Source organism: Solenopsis invicta, chromosome 1, assembly GCF_016802725.1.
Source record: "Solenopsis invicta isolate M01_SB chromosome 1, UNIL_Sinv_3.0, whole genome shotgun sequence".
NCBI lineage: Eukaryota > Metazoa > Arthropoda > Insecta > Hymenoptera > Formicidae > Solenopsis > Solenopsis invicta.
In genome coordinates, this window is record NC_052664.1 from 7,239,931 (window position 1) to 7,260,574 (window position 20,644).

The window sequence follows — 20,644 nt, forward strand, 5'->3', positions numbered from 1 at the left end:
CGAGTCCGACGCGAGAGCGCGAGCGACGACGGTAACGTAACTTTGGTATAATTAGAGAAATGGGAGGCGGGAGAGAAAAAGAAGGCGAACAGAGTGATCACTCAATGTAATTAAAGGTTCAAAGTTAATCGCCTTTAACAATTAATTGAAAAGGCCAGTGAGACGAGCAAAAAGGTGTAGATGTTCGTATAGCTAATAATACATATTTATTTGTATATAAAGGACACAAACGTTTCGACTCTACGGAGTCTTCTTCAGTGTGTGTGTATTCTTACATTACAGACACAGAGCGCAAACAAATCTTCATAACAGCCTTTTAAATACAATAGTCCGGGATTTAAAGCCCATGGTCCGAAATTTCTATTCTTGCTTTGTCGATTTCCAATCCGCGAAACAAATCGTGTCAACAATTCGGTCTACGTATCGCTTCTTGTACGACTCGTGCAAATTAATTAATGTCCGACCAATGATACTTTAAAAAATATAACAAAAAAAAATACAATAATAAACTCACTAATAGTCGTTTTTTTACAAGTTCTGTGTCAGTTGAATCACATGTTTAGTGTAAATAGTTAAACTTACGGTTCGTCGTTAGAGTCGTTGTAAGGCATGTTCAACGCTGATAGCTTACAATGTTAACGAATAACGATCGATCTGTATTAATCGGCGTGACAAGGAAGACTGAACGTTTCTGATGTTGCGATGCGTACGCAACCCGCGTATGAGTCAAATGTTTCTCTGTTTACAATTCTATTCCCTATACTTTCTTTGTTACATATTGACCAGTTTGTTCAAAATAGTGTTGTAACAGTCGTCTAACAGTTCCGTATCCGTTTTTTGATTAAGACCATTTTTTTGTTCGTTAATGTGTATCATCTCGGAAATTAAGCGTTTATGATAATTTAGTTCAAAATCAAGGATTTTTACATTTTTCCAATGGATCGAATGATTTTGTTAGAGTCTGTGTTCGCTAATAACGGATATTTTCGTTGTTTCAAGTTTAATGTTGTTCACATGCTCCTTGATTCTTGTTTTTAATTTTCTCTTTGTTTGTCCTACGTAAGAAGCATTGCAGTCGTTACAATTTAATTTATAGACGACGTTGTTACATTCTGTTTTTATGTTCTTGTCCTTGTGTGCCTTAATAAACTTATCCAGCTTATTTAGACATCTAAAACCTAGTCTAATTATGTCTTTATTCAGGGACGTAGATATTTTTTCAGACACGTCTTTTAAATACGGGAAGACCAAGTACTTTTTTCTTTCCACGATCGTGTCCGACATGTCGATCAGGTTCTGAACTCCGCCATTTAATTTCGTATTAATCAATTTTTTGATTCTTATGTTGATTTTGTTAAAAATCAATTCCAATGGGTAGCCGTTATTAATTAGGGTGTTAACGCAAAATTCTAGATTCTTTTTGTGGTATTGGGGGTGTGATAATAACAACGCCCGATCTACCATGCTGTAGATGGTTCCTATTTTTTGGCTAACTGGGTGATGTGAATAGTAGGATAAGTATCTACCTGAGAAGGTCTCTTTATGGAACCAGTCAGTATGTAAGGTGTTGTTATCGACTTTAATTAAGATATCTAAAAAATTGAGGCTGCGTTTCTTTTCACGTTCGATAGTAAACTGTAAGCGGTTATGGTATCCGTTAAATTCATTTAGGATATTATCAACCGCTTTGGTGGGTGCTGCCAAAGCGATATCGTCCACGTAGCGTACGTAAAACGGTAGAATCACATTTATGTTATTCAGAACCTTGGACTCCAGATCACTATGTCTGCAATTACCGGTGATAAGGGTGAGCCCATAGGGACACCGAACGTTTGTTTGTATATTTTATTATTAAAGGTAAAAAACGTGGACGTTAAGACAAACTGTACCGCTGTAATAAATTCGTCTTTTGGGATGTTGGTCTTTTTTTCTATGAATTTCCATCTAGAATTAATCCCCTCAATCGCAAGATCTAACGGCACATTGGTAAATAAGGATGTCACGTCAAGAGATAGCAAGGTCTCGGAGTCCTGTATGTTCTTATTCGATAATAGTTTACAGAGTTCAAAACTGTTCTCGACGTGGCCCAACGCTCGCGGAATGCTGTCTGATATGGTGTTCTGCAGAAAGGCTGCCAATGGATAAAGAGCAGTACCTACCGACGACACAATAATTCTTAATGGCGCGTTAGGCTTATGTATTTTTGGTAACCCATAAGCTTTTCGTAGCATGCAGTCACTTGCTCGTAATGAGTAGAATTTTTGCTTTGATATGTATTCCTTAGCATGCCATGTTTTAACCCGATCGTTTAATGTTTTTTCTAGTTTAATTGTTGGATCTCTTTTTTCTATGGAATACGTGTCTTTATCATTAAGTAAACTTTGCATTTTTTGTAAATAATCCTCTCCATCCATTGCAACCACTGCATTCCCCTTGTCCGCACGCGTGATTATTATATTGTCATTTTGTTTTAAAAATTGTGTTGTGTATTTAAACATGGAGATCAGTTTCTTGTCAATGCCGTTATTGTTTGTACGAGTATCTAGGAACCGTTGCAATTGTGGAACTACAATGTTACGAATATCGGTTTTTTGTTGTGCGTTAAATTTGGTGGTGTTACCTTCGATGTCTTTTATAAACTCGTGTATCGCCGATTTTTTGTTTATGCTAGGTATGCAAAATTTCCCTCCCAATTGCAGTAGGTTCGATACCTCGTTAGGAATTACGGTTTTTAAAAGGTTTATAAACCACTTTTGGTTTGTTTGAGTGAGTGGGTTAATCGCCTTTACTCACTAAATTATTTACAGTGTCTCTGTCTCGTTGATTGATACGAGCGCCCGCGCAATTTTGTTCAATAAGCGCGTGTCGACAGCGAACGCAAACTCGCGTGCCTTATAACTCCCGACACTTCCCGATTTCTGTCTCGCTCGGTTACGGATACAATGTAACTCTCTCGCGTCGCTTCTCGAATCTAAATCTGCGGATCTCTCGCAGAGAGAGCGAACCTCCCTGCTTTGGTTTAAGCGAAGGAAAGCCGGGAGAAGCAAATTCGGCGGGAAAATGTCTCATTAGCTCAGATGGACTAATTACTGTATCGTCATCGACGATTTAAAACGGCCACCGGATCTGACCGGTAAACTCACTATTTGCTTGGTCCAACCTTTCTTTGTGTGTACGGACGACCACGATAAAAACTTATTTGCTTCGCATACAAAATATTATCATCGTTACCGTCGAAGTTTCTCGTATTTGTACTTTTGAATAGCCAACGAGACAGAATATTATCGACGAGATACGGCGTGTAGAACGGATATTCTTATGAGTACAATGATATGATAATTTGCACGAATTTCATAATTTTGAATTTGAAATTAATAAAATACAAAAGGCAAAATAAAGTAGCTTATGATTAAGCTGACTTGACTGTACATAATTATTTTGAATTATTTGAACTCGAAACAGTCTTTATGTCCATAGATCTATTTTGTATATCAATAATATTTATGTTTTTAGATTTACACAATTTTTTATTTTTATTCTTTTTTTACAAAACAAAAAAAATATTGATAATAATTTGTTCAATATTGCTTCAACGTTACAGCAACATTAACATTTAATGTAGAAGAATGAACTTAGATTCAATATTGAAAAAATATTCACACTTCAACATTTAATAAGGCAATGTTTCTACAATATCTCCACAATATTGCATTGCAATTTGCAATATTGCAACATTGCTACAATGTTGCTGCAATGTTCTGTGCTGTATGGGATACTTATAGTTTAATTATATAATAATTTTACTGTATTTTGAAAATAGAAAAGTTCTAAATTTGCATATTGCAACTATAGGTTAGAAGATAGTTTTTGTTAAAATAATAAATAATGAAAACAGATTTTTATATTTTATTAATAATAAGTAATGAAAACAGATTTTTATATTTTATTAGAATTTATTAACTTACATTTTATTTCGTTTCTTGATATGTACGACAAAGATTACAATATAAATATATGAAATATGTCACATATCTTATTGAAATAATAATTGACATTGATATAAAATTGTGTAAGTATTTGTTTATATTCTTTTTGTTTCAATAATTTTATATCATCTGTATACTTCTGACATTTATGAATTATCTTCTGTTTGAGTGTCTTTTAATATCTATGTTAATAAAGTGCGCCATTAAGATTCAAACGGAAGACGTATTATTGACTTTGGTATTAAATAATATTCAATCGGATGTATGCGTTTTAGACAACAGCTACATGCTACATGCCGACATTACCAGTTCATATGCTTTTTAATAGTACTTTATTTACGATTTTGTATCTTCCGTGCTAATCACGTGATGCAACATATAGGAAAAGAATTGGGCATGACGGTGTATTTAAGGTTTGATGATGAATAAAAGTTTTAATCAACAAATCATGTTTACTTCTTAAATATTCGTTAGCTATTGTAGCGATAAGAATGATTGCCACAGTACTGAATGCTATAGATATCAATATTTCTATATATCAATATAACTATCATTAAATAAAACCTTCAGAGAAGTATAAATTTTATTTTTAAAAATATAAAAAAGGCATTTCTCCTTATCTTGCTTTACGGGTGTAAGACCAGATATTCCTGTGAGCAAAACTGAATACACTTTAAAAGTATACTATTAATATTAATGTCACAAGTGAAAAAGTCATAAAGAAATCGCAAATAAATATAAATTATGGTCTAACTCAATAACGCACCTGCTTATTTCGTTGACTCATAGGTAATTTACTCCCCGCACAGTACGTAATATTGCAACAATATTGCAACAATGTTACAATATTGCAGTAATATTACAGCGATATTGTAATATTACAGCAATATTGCAACAATATTGTTGTTATATTGCAATATTACGTGCTGTACGGGTCAGTAACGACCAAGGAGTCACGTATGTCTAACGCGCATGCTCAATTGTGTTACTACACACAGACTTCTACCTGTAAACCTAGACGGCGTATAGTTCGTGCAATAAATGCCTTCCAATATGATCACGCCACGTTCATTGATGAGTCACCACGTTTATCTTCTCGGTCGTTTTCACGTTCATGATCATAGAGAACTTGCGTATTTACGGCCAATCCAGTTTGTTCGATTATAGCCACGAATGTGAAAACGTGAAAACCTAGAAAGTAACACCCAATACCTACCAAAACAGTATTGGAAGGCATTTATTGCACGAATTGTACTACCTCTTATCAAATGTATCTTGTTATTTTTTTATAACTGGTACGAAATAAGAGCACAAGGAATATGGCTGTCTCCAGTGTCTGCTAGTCTGTTAGTATTCTTCGTAGGTAGAATATGTTCGGAAATAATTCTGATGTTAAAATTAGATAAATGTGGAAAAATATAAACAGGAATTTTGTATGTGTGTGTGTCCTTACAAAAAAAAACTATTGCTGGCCATGTGATTATTAGACGCGGCTGTGTGATTATTATTGGTGGCTTTATATTAAAGCGAATATTATTGCCTCTATAATAATTACTAGCAACGGAATACAGACGGATATTACTCGCCTGTTGGGTATCACGAGAAAGACCACTGCATAAGTAATAACTACTGAGGGTACGAATTACAGGCAGATATTACTGGATGTCGCTCATGATTAATTTTATTATATATATAATATGAGCAGAGATATTGAAAATATTATTGAAAATATAAGAACTTAAAAATTTTTTTATATTATTTAGAAGTTTTAAATATTTTCTTCAAATAAGGCAGCAAAATATTTTTGTATAAAACATACAAGAATAATATAAATTTGATTAAATAAATGTTTCATAAATATATAGTATAAATCCCATACAGTACAAATGACTGTTTGTCGACTAATAGTCGACTTTTTTCACCGACTTAAAGTCAGCTATTACAATTGACGTTTAACTGATTATTTCTAGGATGAATTTTTTTGACTTTAAATTGTCGACTTTAAATTGTCGATTTAAACTCGATTTCGAAAGTCAAAAATTTTCCCATAGTGCGCGCGCAACATCATGCGATTGCATTCAACTTTCATTGAGAACATTTTTCTTTATCTCTTATAGTTTCGACGATACACGCTTCGAAAGAAAAAACCCGATTTTCTCCAAAGGGGTGTTTCACCCTTAAAAGTGTATTAGGACACGTGTAAAAAATACGTGTCCCTTATTTTAATCTGTACAACATATTAAAGGCACGTCGAAATCGGAGGGAGTCACTTCCGTAGCGCACGAACGCGCGGACGGGTGCGCGTACCGTGCGTATAGAAAGGTTTTTAATTATTTTTGGAAAATGGGAATGTTGTATCGTAACTTTATCATATACCGTTGAATTTCGTAATAAAATAAGCTTTATTTTACTTATAAAAAAATAAAAATTTTGAAAAAAAATAGGTAAGTAGTGCGGGAAAATATTTAAAAAAATTTTTTTTTTAATTTTTTTTCGCTGTTATAAATTACTTTTCGAGCCATTCAACTTTCATTTAAAACATTTTTTCTATCTCTTATAGTTTCAACGGCATACGCTTCGAAAGAAAAAAACCGATTTTCTTCAAAGGGGTGTTTCAGCACTTTAAAGTGCGTATGGGCACGTATAAAAAAATACGTGTCCCTTATTTTTATCGGTACTACAACATATTAAAAACTCGTTTTAATCTGAGGCGGACACTTCCCTGTGTTTCCTTGTGAGAAATCATCACTGTTTAAATAACTATTTTTTTAACAATTAACATCTTTATGTGATTTCAGATCCTGCACATCTTTAACGAAATGCTGGAGCCTATCTGGGTGCAGCCCAGGATTGCTGACGCAATCAGAGTTCTCCCTGTTATTTGTGCTGACTCGATGAGAGATCGAAGAGATATATCGGAAAAAAACAGATCCTGCACATCGTAAACGTAGTGCTGGGGCCTATCTGGCTGCAGCCCAGGATTGTTGACGCAATCAGTGTTCTCTGTGTTATCTTGTTATCTGTGTTGACTCGAGGACAGATCGAAAAGGCAACCTTATATTATAATTATATGCATAATTTACATAATTTTACGCATGCACCACACACACACACACAAATTCTGATATATATATATATATATATATATATATATATATATGTATATATATACATATATATTGTTCCTAAAAATGTTGATGTTGCAATATTAAATTTTTAAGATTTTGTGTGCATTTTCAATATGTTTGTTATCTCTGTTTCATTTTGTAATGATGTACAGTCGTGAGCTAAAAGGTTGCAACACATTTTCTTCGATGGCTTTTGGAATGTAGACTTGCTCATTGATCGGCGAACGTAATTGGTTGGATCCACAGGTAAGAACCAATTATATTCGCCGTTTGATGAGCAAGTCTACATTTCAAAAACAATCGAAGAAAATGTGTTGCAACCTTTTAGCTCACGACTATACATACGTAACAAATACCAGGTTTTTGTACACCCATGGAATTTGATTCTGTCCATGGGGAAATTTTCCAAACTAAGAAGTCGCTATCTTTCTACATACTTACAATTTATGATTAACGTAACGACCAATAAGCTGTAGTCATTACATTAATCATAAACTGCGAGTATGTAGAAAATGGTAACTTCTCAGTTTAGAAAATTTCCCCATGGACAGAATCAAATTCCATGGCTGTACATTTAAAATAAATTCTATTTACTTGATACTATATTACTTAACCTAATCTAACCTAACTTGACGTATTCTGCGCAAGCACGCGCGCGCGCGCGCCTAGCTGCTTATGTGTGCGTGTATATGGGTCCAACTGTAGCCATCCTGTTTCTATCCTTTTCGGAGACTGTCCTGAAACCATAGACATTTGCGGCGAAAGTCTATGGGACGAGGCATTCTATCATTCGCAGAACGTACTACGTCTATCGCAGTACGTTTAAAAAAGTTCTAAAATTATCTCAATTGTACTTTTGCGAGAGCTTCAGGATGTCCTCAGGACGTCAATGTGCTGTTAAGGCTATATAAAATTACACAATAAATATTAACACTAACAAAAAGAATCCGGCAATATCTAATTGTTGATTTTATTAAAATCTTAATAACATTTAATATGTGTGGTAGTATTCATTGAGACATTTATTACAGTGAAGCCGTAAGTGCGAAGATATGAAAATATAGTAACGAATTGCAAGACACTTACTCCTCGATTTTGCTGATCTCCGTGGAAAAGAAATATTGCTATATTTATATTTATTTTTATATTTTTAATATAATTATTTATATATTTAATATAAGTTATTGTTTTAGTTTAATTATACAATATTATATACGTAAATTTATACTGTATATACAGTTTTCTTGTAATATATACATTTTTTATAAATATTATGAGTATATTATATGAAAAATGTAATATATATTTGTAAAATTGTATGCAATAAATAGCTATTATTGTATATATATATATTCATTTATTATTTGTGACGTGTATAAGTGACATTATATAAGACATCCTACGGGAGAGGCCTTTTGAAATAATTTCAGTAATTACTGATAAGGTAACAATATTTTAGTAATATAATTTTCAGTTAATTTTGAAACAAAAATTTTTGGGTTTTTAATCACCAATATATTTACTACTATTTCAGTGGTAAAAAAAACAGCAATAATATATTTTGATCACTGTGTCTACTAATTTTCTTTTAAAATTAACTGGAAATCGTTATTAAAATATTGTTGTTTTATCAGTAACTACTGAAATTATTTTAAAAAGCCTCTTTTATTTAGACAGTAATATTTTGACAGTATTATTTTGGCAGTAATATTTTGGCAGTAATATTTTGGCAGTAATATATTTCGGCAGTGGTACGAAATAATTATTGACATTCTATGTAATTGTCAATAATACTTTCTGTGATACTCTGTAATATATCCTGTGATATCCAGTAATATTTTTTGTAACATCCAATAATATTTCCTGTAATATCTAGTAATATTCCTATGTAATTATCAGTAATATCTATGTGTAATCGGCAGTAATTCTTTTTCGTAAGAGTAAAATCTAATATATATATATATATATAATAAATAAATTACTAACATTCTTTGTGCTCTTATTTCGTGCATGCGCTCTGTTTCGTGTACAGTTGTGAGCTAAAAGGTTGCGACATTTCTTTTTTTGATGAGTTTCTGAACGCGCAATCTCTTTAGCAAGATAAGAACGACTGCAGCTATGGAGGTTAGCGCAAACGTCAAACATGGTCAAACGTTCGTATACAAGGTGTACAACATAAGATTAGATCGGTTTTGATCTAATTAAGATAAAGGTAAAAAGTTGTTTTAGTGTAATCTTTGACATTATATATATATATATACACAGCTAACTAAATATATGCGTAGTTTCTAGGTAAATGAATTTAGCGTCAACGAGGTGCGAAATTTAATATTCATTCAAATATAGTTGCTACAGAAGAGATCAAACTCAAATATATTAGGCTCGTGTACCAAATGACAGATTTTGGTAAATATATAAAAAAAAAATTTTTAAATACTTTCTCATATACTTGTATAAGTTAAAATTAAATCGATATAAAATTACAGAGCTAAAACTGTATTCTCTCATCGCAGTTTCAATTAACTGGATCTGCCAGTGTACGAGACGTATAATAAACTCCGTACAAATCTATTCAAGGCAATTCATGAATGCAGTAAAGGATTTGGATTTGTATAAGCTCGTTGGAACGCAATCGTCGTATATTATATAGCAGTTTATCATACATGTGTTGTCCTGCCTGTTCAGAGTAAATGTTACAAGAATTTGCTTCTGTGTAATTACGAGTTCCTGCGTCCAATCGATGACATTCTAGAGACCAAACTTTACAGCCAGTAATAATATTCCGGACGTGCAATGGCGTATCGCTTGTGAAAATTTTAACGTACTTACAAAAATTGTTATACGCAGTGTTATACATATGTAAAACTGTCATGTGAATGTTACGAATCAGTGCTCTAATTAATTGCTAATATGGATTATTACACTTATACGACTTTGTAAATATAAAATTTATATTTTCATGTTATATACATTAATTTTCATGTAATTAATTGAACAATAATTTATTTGGTAATAAATACGCTAATAAATACGCTGACTTTAAAGTGCAGTATATTACATTTCTTTTCATCCTATATTATCTCTTATGACAAACTAATCTAACTATTACAGTTATGTGTGTAAATCTTATCTTTAAAAAAAATCGAAGCTACTTTAAGCATGAAAGTGACTTTGGAGGAAGAGAAGCAAGATCCTGCAAGCACAAATATTAAATACATGGTTCCCATAAATCTTGTATGATGAATTAATAAGCAGAAAATGATAATTTTTCTCTTAAAGAGTCATTCTTTATTCATAAAAGTGTAACTATCAAAAAATTCAAATGCATGCATGTTATCATTTTCTGCCTATTAAGTCATCATACAGCATTTATAGTTGGATGTATTTAATATATATGAAGTAATATATACGTCTCACACGAGCCTAATATATTCGAGTTAGGTCTTTTCTGTAACAACTATATTACGTCCATTTGATATTAAATTTTGCACATTGTTGACGCCAAATTCATTCACCTAGAAACTACGCATATATTTAGTTAGCAAAAGAAAAATATATACCCAAATAGCACAAAATATTTATAAAACATTTACTAAATATTTATAATATTTATTTTAATATTTTATAAACATTTATCATAAACATTTAATAAATGTTTTTATGGCTGTAGATTGGACTGATCATAAATATTTATTATTAACGTTTCAAAAATATTTATGATAAATATTATGGTAAATGTTTTGAACACGTTTATTAATTATTATGATAAATATTATGATAAATATTTTGAAAATGTTTATTAATTATTATGATAAATATTATGGTAAATATTTTAAAAATGTTTATTAATTATTATGATAAAGATTTATAAAATTTTACTTTTTTTATTAAATTTATATAAAATTTTTTAGTATTAAAAATCGCATCAGCAAACAATATTTTTTAAATATTTATTGTTGTGTATTTTAAATATTTAAAAAAATATTGTCTGCTGATTGGGAATAGTAGAATCCAACTAAAAATTATGAATTAATTTTAATTTTATTTATTATTTAATAATTACAATATTAATATACATAGACAATTCTTATCATTCTCGGTTAGACGTTAGCGGGGAAAGGTATTCAAAGGTTCCTTCCACATATTCTGGGACTTAATTCGTGCGTAGATATCAATAAAAACGCCGCCGGCAGACAAAGTTCAGGCGCCTCTTAAATTTATTTTTTTGAGGAATATATATACCTGGCATACACCGCCTATTTAATGTACTAAATCTCCTCAAGGATTACTAATGTATTATACTCAATTTACTTAAGGGTCTCAAGGGCTTTCAGATCTATTCTATAGATATAGACACACCTCGGCATGGCTCGCTCAACGTGGCTCAACAGGAACAGGAAGTAGCTGCTCAGTCGCCGGTCGCCGGTCGGCCACAGATGGGCGTTCACGTGACGCTGTTGGTATGTTCTTTTCAGTTTCACTTCAAATGCCGTTGAAAAGAACAGACCAGGAACTTACGATAGTGGCCTAGCTTACATCGAGCACTTGATACGCGTACTATAACTCGTAACTTTCTATTAAATTCTTTCTATTAAATCTTACTTTCGACGATGCGTGTATACATGATACATATATTTAATAATCTTGATTCATATTGTACCAGTTTAGTATACTATTTTTTTAATTTATTGCCGAAATTAAAATAATTTAATAGAAAATTACTATAATAGTACGCGTATCAAGTGCTTGGTGTAAACTAGGACAGTAAAGAGGAACCGATAGTACATACATCGAAACAGTATAAAAAAGAATAAGAAGAGCTACGCAACGATACCACTAATTATTTTATTTGTATTTATCATAAATATTTACATAAATATTTTTGTAAATATTTATTCTTTATTTATCATAAATATTTTGGAAAATATTTAATAAATATTTTAAAAATATTTTAGATAAAGATTTTTATAATCTTTTCCGTTATATATATAAAATATTTATAAAATATTTCTATAATATTTATAAAAAATATTTATGATAAACGTTTATTAATATTTATCATATATATTGTGTGCTATCTGGGTGTATATATATATATATATATATATATATAGATAAATAATATAATAAACAATTGAAATATATACATAGCTTAGCGATATTAAAATTAACTAATAAAAGTTCTCGATTTTTTTGTATTGCAATAATCATTTAATTAAGATTATAATTTTAACCTTTAATATTAGAATTACCTACTGAAAAATGATAATAAAACATAACGAAATCAATGTCAAATCAATTAATATACCATTTTTTATTGGCTATTGCTATTTCTTACAAAACAAATTTGGTATTTATTTCTATATATAATATATGACAGTTAATATTTAATTAATTTTTTATATTGTATTAAAAAAGTTTTACGAATTGAATAGAAAAAAGTTGAATTAAATTGAATGAATGTGTTCGGTAATGTCGAACACATTCGAACCGTACCGGAAACAGCCGAGTTTGTCCTATGCTTCCCCTTATCGCGTTTATCGCTATCCTCGCAACTTACGCTTGGCGTGTGTTCTCATCTCTCGTTAAAGTTACGCGTTCAGAAACTCATCGAAAAAAAAATGTCGCAACCTTTTAGCTCACAACTGTATATACGCGTACATAAGGCTAAATCCCAGTCTACAATTAATGTTGTAAGCCTTAAGCCGTAAAAAATTAACCAACCATGATCAATTGTTCTTCTCATATTCAACTATTGGTCAATTTCTTAAGGCTTAAGGCTTACTACATCTACTGTAGACCGGGACTAATACATAAAGAGTTCGCACTCTGAGGTTGGATTAAAGTCTGTGTGCCTACATTCGAATCACGCGATATTCCGTCTAACCTCACTATCTTGTCTTATCCCACTTTTTCCTACTCGAAATTCCGAAGTAAAGTTTAAAGTTGTTTAATGTTTCAAAGTTATTATATTTATTTTTATTAGACATATGAGAAATAACCCTTACGAAAGTGTTTAAATAAACTGATTATTATATTATTATGGTAACTGATAATATTTTATCAGTTCACTCATAGTAGTATGAGTTTGTTGAAACACTTTATCAATTTTTTTTCAGGGGAGTACTCAGGATTTATCTTAGTACAGTTTAGCCAATTTAGAATCTATCTAAAACAAAATAATAATATTAATCCTAACCTAGAGTCTAAATTTTAAATCATATTTTTAAGGAAGTATTTTCGCTTTTTTCCAAAAAATTGATTATTTGTTTGACATTTTTTAATAGTTTGAACGTAAAAGAGTTGGAATTGCGCTTAGTAACTTATAAATGGTTTGCAAAATTTTTAATGCATTTTTTAAACAAAATTTTAACAAATTTGCAACATTTTTCTCCCTCCCTCTCTCTCCCTCCCTTTCTCTCTCTTTTTCTCTCTCTCTCTCTCTCTCTCTCTCTCATCTGAACATTCAAATCAAAAACCTTTCGAGTTTTCTATTAAAAAAGAATCTTGAAGAAACCATAAAAAGATCAATTTCTTTATCTGCCATTTTTGAAAAATCAATTTTTTAAGTTAATTATAGATTAAACGATACCTACGCTTGGCTTGAAGAGTCTTCGAATTTTTTGTTTTAGATAATTTCAGCATCTTAATTCAGGGCACAGTAAACCGTTATTTTTTTTATACCCTCACAGATTGCAAATAATATTTTCCAAAATATTTTCTAATGTTTGAAAAAAATTATTAAAAATGTTTAAATATTAAACATATATGTTGTTTAAAACTAAATATATCTATTTTCAATTTTATAGTTTTTATATTTTTTCTAAAAAAATTCTTAAAAAGATACAAAAATGGTTTTGAAGACGAGAATATTCCCTTAATTTTATTTATTAAAATATATATAAGAAGATCGTATATACAATATTTTGCCTATTATCAAATATTTCAAAGACAAGTCTTGAGTACTCGTTTTGACAGTCGAGATAATCCAATTATCTCTTAATGCAAACTATATTCGTCTTACGGTATTACTAGACGCCATGGATGCCCAATGTCTAGCCCGCGACCATATTCAAAGTTATAAAATTTAAACTATAGTAGGATTTTATAATAATTCACAAACTTTTTTATGCAAAGAAAGTTTTTCACGACATTCTGAGATAGTTGGTAACATGGCCGTAAATGAGCAATCTTTGGGGTGGGGGATATTGCCGTCCGTGGACGGCAAAATCAATATTCTCGTACGGTTCGCATGCGCATTTTTGTCAAGAAACTGTGAACGTTTAGTGGCGCATGAGCTGAGCGTAGGATCGAATGCATGAGCGAAGGTACTATACTGATCTTTCATAACCTATAAGCGAAACAAGCAGTGACAGAAAAACGTCACGCGCTTATCTTTCCTCAAATGTTGCAAGAAACGTACTTTCTTTGTATAAAATACCGTATAGTGCCGAGCGCGTTCTCGACTTCGGACGCTGTTTCCGGCACTTGGTTGCGCTTCACGCGCTTTGCGCGCTCCGCTACGCCTCGTACTCAAAACATCGTCCTCAGTCAAGAACAGTAAAGCTTGGCCCCATGTTGCATAATGTACTATTTCATTGCTAGACTAGACCAGTTCCGACTCGCGAGCTAAAACGCTTCCATCTCTCCGTCGCCACGATAGAGTAAAATAAAAAATAAATAAAAAGGATAGAGAATATAGGCGAGGTTTTAATTTATCGATTAATCAATCAATGAATTAAGAAACGTGCCTTATATTAGAAATATTACTCTGATCCGTGGGCAAAATTTGAAATCTGGCCTCTCGAAGAAACTATTGGGCATCCGTATACGCGATTATTAAGTCCCATTATTACACGAGCACAATCATTCCTCCTGAGAGCGCGACTCGCTATACAATAGCAATTACTTGTCCGATTTGACGCAAGATCTTGCACAAGAGACAACATAAATTCTTTTTATTTGTGTTTGTTTTGGATGCTGGAGTCAAATTCCTGGCTCGAGTAAAAACGGTCCTTTCAGTCGCTGATTGTTGAAAACTGGAATCATCGCAATACGGTTAACGATCTTTGGTCACACTTATTTTCATTTCCATTCGGATATTCAATTCGGATACTTATTTCGCAAACCATTGATAGTTTGCTCCCATTCCTTTTTCTCCCTCCCCCTCTCTCTCACTCTCTCTCTCTCTTTATTTCTGTCTTCTTTCATCGAACAATGCAGCAGGAGAGCGGTCAACCGTGATTAGATCCTTGAGCCACATCCTGTAAAATGTCAGCTTGATAATCGGCGTCCTGTCGCAAAATATTAATATAGATAATGCAACTATGCTAAAAATGATAAATTATGAGCATGAGTACAATCAACAATTGCAAGGAAATGGATTATGACTGTTTATTTAAATAAAGTAAATGATCTAATTACTGACAGTGTCTTAAATACCGAAATTTAATCTAAAATAATTTTTTTTTAATTAGAAAATCGAAATTTATATTTTTAATAAACAGTAACAACTAATTTATAATGTTATAATATAAATGTTAATGTTAAAGTGTTCTAAAAATTGACTAACAAAAAAAACACGGAGACTCAGATTAAAAAGTTAAATAAAGTAATTAAAGGACTATTAGAATCAACATCTTCATACTAATATTCATATATACAGGGTATCTGAAAAATCGTCCGAAATATTTCGAGACATGATTCGGGATTACAAAACAAGGAAAAAAAGTTATATAAACATAGATCTAGAAATAAGTCGTTTCCGAGTTTCTACTTTTATATTTAAAAAATTTGTGTTAAAGGTAGTCATTTTGAACAACTTATTTAATTTGATTTAAATACCTATTCATGGTTATCCTTAATTTAAAAAATAATGTATTTACAAATATCGAAAAATTGAAAAAAGAATTCAAAAACAAAAATTTTTAATTAAAAAAAAATAATAAAATTTAAAAATTAAAAAATAAAAAATAAACTTTAAAAAATAAAATTTAAAAAGGGATGCCACGCGGACTATAAATTAAAATTTTTTTAATATAAAAGTGGCTATGAATCGGAAGCGACTTATTTCCGGATCTATATTTATATAGCTTTTTTCTTTTTTTGGGGGTCCCAAATTATGTTCCGAAATATTTCAGGCGATTTTCCAGATATCCTCTATAATAAAATAACTAATTTACAAATGTTTCAATCATAATATTAGGACACATTTATTTTTTTGCGAATATCGCTATAAGCTTTATTTGTCCTTGTTTAATATTTGATTAACAACAAAGATAAAATGTTTAAAGTGCTATGAGCGCTAAATCATACTAAGTCTAAGTCATTCTCAGTATTCAGCGTTACGTGACTTGCAATTAATAAAAATCTTCAATTTCATCATTATATCCTATTTAAAAAGTGCATTGCATCGATGCTTAATTTCTCATAAACTTTGAGAAATTGTTATCGCTTTTCCGTGGTGCTGATTGGTTCTCATTCAGCGCTTACTTCGTGAACGACTGTTATTGCGAAGATCGATTGCGCATTTTGACTATACAGGGTGTCCCGTAATACTTCATAAATATTTCAGGGATTGAAAGAGGATGAAATTTTGAACTAAAAGTTCCTTTACCCATTTTGGCTCAGATCATTATTTACCGACTTATTAACGGTTAAAGTTGATCAATCAGATTGCGCTCAGCCGAAGCGCCCAGAAGCGTAGCGTGCCGTGGGGCTCCTCGCGCTTACTGTAAACATTCTCCCGATTGAAATGTTATTCTAATTCTTCATATTAATAAATAAATAAATAAATAAATCGATAAATAGGTAGGTGAATAATTAAATAAATAGGTAAATAAGTAAAAATAAATTGCAATTGAAAATTTATCTAATTTTTGAATATTTTTGATTTTTTTTATTATTTATTTATTTATTCGTTTGTTTAATTCCATTATTTAATCTATTTGTTCATTCAGTTACTTAATTTCCATGGCTAACCTCGTAGCGATGGGGAAAAATTAACTACTAGATGTTTGTCATGGGTATAAAAGAAGATTATTGGAAAAAAACATTAACAAAATAAATTGTATAATAAATAGTTTGTTAAACATATTCTTCAAAAAAATGTTTTGACGTGTATCACGCATGATTATTTTGTTTTATTGTTATAGAAACCGATAAAGCTATCCGTTTTTATTTAAAATTAGATTTATAAAAAACTGTTTAATTTGTTTGAAGAGAAACTGTTTAACACATCATGCGTGATACATGTCAAAACATTTTTTTGAAGAATATGTTTAACAAACTATTTATTATACAATTTATTTTGTTAATGTTTTTTTCCAATAATCTTCTTTATACCCATAACAAACATCTCGTAGTTAATTTTTCCCCATCGCTACGAGGTTAGCCATGGAAATTAAGTAACTGAATGAACAAATAGATTAAATAATTCAATTAAACAAACGAATAAATAAATAAATAATAAAAAGAATCAAAAATATTCAAAAATTAGATAAATTTTCAATTGCAATTTATTTTTACTTATTTACCTATTTATTTAATTATTCACTTACCTATTTATCGATTTATTTATTTATTTATTAATATGAAGAATTAGAATAACATTTTAATCGGGAGAATGTTTGCAGTAAGCGCGAGGAGCCCCACGGCACGCTACGCTTCAGAGCGCTTCGGCTGAGCGCAATCTGATTGATCAACTTTAACCGTTAATAAGTCGGTAAATAATGATCTGAGCCAAAATAGGCAAAAAAACTTTTAGTTCAAAATTTCATCCTCTTTCGATTCCTAAAATATTTATAAAGCATTACAGGACATCCTGTATATATTAAAGGATTAATATTATAAGGAAAAGGGGGGTAAGATAACAAAATAGGTAAAATGACGAATTGTTAATTTTTCGAAGTTAATAACAAATAACGGACCGGTGCTTAATTTATTAGAGACTTTAAATGGTAAAAAAATAATCTGTGGTAGTTTGATTTCGATCAGTCCGTAAGAATAGATAATAAGAAATGTGCTTTGAAAGCACCCATATGTAATTTTTTAGTGTTTGTTCATAAGGAATAATAATTATAATAAATATTTTTATTTTCTTTATAACATCACAATATTGTATAACTAAAATTGTAATAATTTATTTATATTTTTCAATTTATATCTTACCCGCATATGAGGGGGGGGGGGGCAAGTGACGAAATTGACATGGCCTAAAAAATTTAAATTTTAATAAATTCTAGTTTATTAAGTGTACAACTTAATTCGATCCGTTTTTTTGCTTGAAAAACGCATTTATTTGAACAATAAAATGAATTAATACTTTATTCAAAGTAGTGTCTATCGCTAGCCACTACTTTTTCCCATCTTTCTGGCAATTTATGGATTCCGTCGCGGTAGAAGTGTTCATCTTTTGAAGCCAAGAATGAATCGAGCCAATTTTTGATACCCTGTTTTGAAGTAAAGCGTATTCCAGTCAAAACGTTCTGCATTGATCGAAACAAATGGTAGTCAGAAGAGGCAAGGTCTGAGCTATAAGGCGGGTGAGCCAGAACTTCCCATCCGCTATTTTCCAAATAGTTTTTAACTGATACAGCAACATGAGACCGAGTGTTGTCATGGTGAAAGATTATGGACTCGTATCTGGTCACATATTCTGGATGTTTTTCGGCTATAGCTTGCTTTAAACGGATCAATTGTTGCCTGTAGATATCTCCCGTGATGGTTTGACCAGGTTTTAGCAGCTCATAGTGGATCACACTCTTCTGATCCCACCAAATAGAGAGTATTACCTTAGCACTAAGAATATTAGGATTCGGCGTTGATGTTCCCTGTTGGCCAGGCTTTACATACGACTTTTGTGTTTTAAGGTTGTCGTAGTGAATCCATTTTTCGTCCCCGGTAATGATTCGATTCAGATAAGACTTTTTTTGTACCGTTCAAGCAACATTTCAGACATGCAAAATCGTCGTCCGTTATCTCTCGGTTTCAGTTCGTGTAGGACCCAATTTCCTTGCTTTTAGATGTGTCCCGTGGCGTTTCGAAATAGCTCGTTGAGTAACTTCCAATGTTTTTACGAACTCTTCTTGCGTTTGACACGAATCTTGATCGAGTAATATTTCTAATTCTTCATCTTCAAACTTTTTCGATTGGCCCGAACGCTCTTTGTTTTTAACACTAAAATTACCACTTTTAAATTGTCGAAACCATTATCTGCAAGATTTATGTGATAGTACAGATTCACCATATAGTTCCACAAGCATTTGATACGCTTCAGCTACACTTTTCTTCCAATTGAAACAGAAAATCATAACTTCCTGCAAATGGTGCTTATTTGAAACAAAATTCGACGAATTTTCAACGTAGTAAAAATTAAATTTGTTATGCAAAACTCAAAGGCTTGTAAACAATATTTGGTTGACAGATGTTGACACTTCACGATACAGCAAAAATCAGCTGTCGCCGTCAACTATTTATAGCACCTAGAGCCATCTTTTGGAAACGGACCAAACTAAGTTGTGTACCCAATATTTAACAACTTCTAACTTTTATTGATGATAAACAAGGTTTTAGTAATTCTAAAGAAAAATAAATTGTTATCTTTACATTATCACAGAAATTAGCAAAAATCGACAAAGAGTCATCTTACTGCCTCTTTTCCTTAATATTTAATTTGCAATTTGTATAAAATTATGTAATATCAAAAGCTTTGTATCGCGAGCAAAGCACGCGCCTGTTTTGTTTAGTAATAAAATTAGTAGGTGAATCGCAGTCGCTTGTCAATAACGGACTAATACATCAGTAGCAACGCACTTTATGTTGTCAATGTTAAAAATATTACGTGGCTATTAATATACATTCAAGTGTACAATCGAAAGTGTAAAAGGATTGTAAAAATGTTGTTTAAGAAGAAAAATATTAAAAATTTCTGGAAAATTATTAATATAAAAAATATAAGATGATTAAAGTGAAACTTATTGAAGAATAAATAAATAAATAATATTCAAAAACATACATAATGATAAAAAGTAACACACAGAAACATGACATTAAACGGAAAGAAGTAACGATTGAAATGAAGAATGAACATTAAGGTAAAGGGAACCAAAAAATAGAATTAAAAGTCTTTTTTTTCCTTTTTTTTCTCCAAATATTTTACTATTATCTACTACTGCAATTTCTATTATCCTCAATAACCAATCTTATTTTAATTATTTTTATCTTATCGCAAAAAATAGCCTACGAGGAGAGCAATCTACATAAATGATGTCTATACAATCGCGCACAAGTATTATCTCCATCTCAGGATACACACGCTCTCTTATGACTAATTCATTTATGTAATTTTTCACTGTATTCTTCCGGATGCGTGTTGAAAGATTATTACGAAAGATAGTTGTAATCAATGCATCCTGCCCTAATTACATGAGTGCAAGCGTAATTTCGCCTTGAGTTAGGTTCTAGAAAGTAAAGGAATATACGGCCTTTTGATGCATCAAATCGTGAACGGTTACTAGCCTAGAATCATGT

General features: G+C 31.3%; 1 protein-coding gene and 1 long non-coding RNA gene across 2 annotated transcripts in view; one reads left to right on the top strand and one right to left on the bottom strand.

The window, feature by feature from the left end:
* The first annotated feature begins 9,104 nt into the window (after positions 1–9,104).
* On the top strand, positions 9,105–10,675 carry LOC113004920. Its single transcript, XR_003269292.2, has 3 exons — positions 9,105–9,326; positions 9,400–9,520; positions 9,601–10,675. It is a non-coding gene; the product is annotated as an uncharacterized LOC113004920 (long non-coding RNA).
* A 2,388-nt stretch (positions 10,676–13,063) lies between these two features.
* LOC105198916 overlaps positions 13,064–20,644 on the bottom strand; it is a 157,263-nt gene continuing 149,682 nt past the window's right edge. Inside the window, exon 8 of the mRNA XM_039446838.1 lies at positions 13,064–15,378. Coding sequence (XP_039302772.1) covers positions 15,359–15,378 — 20 coding nt within the window. The 3' untranslated portion in view covers positions 13,064–15,358. The remainder of the gene's footprint in view (positions 15,379–20,644) is intronic.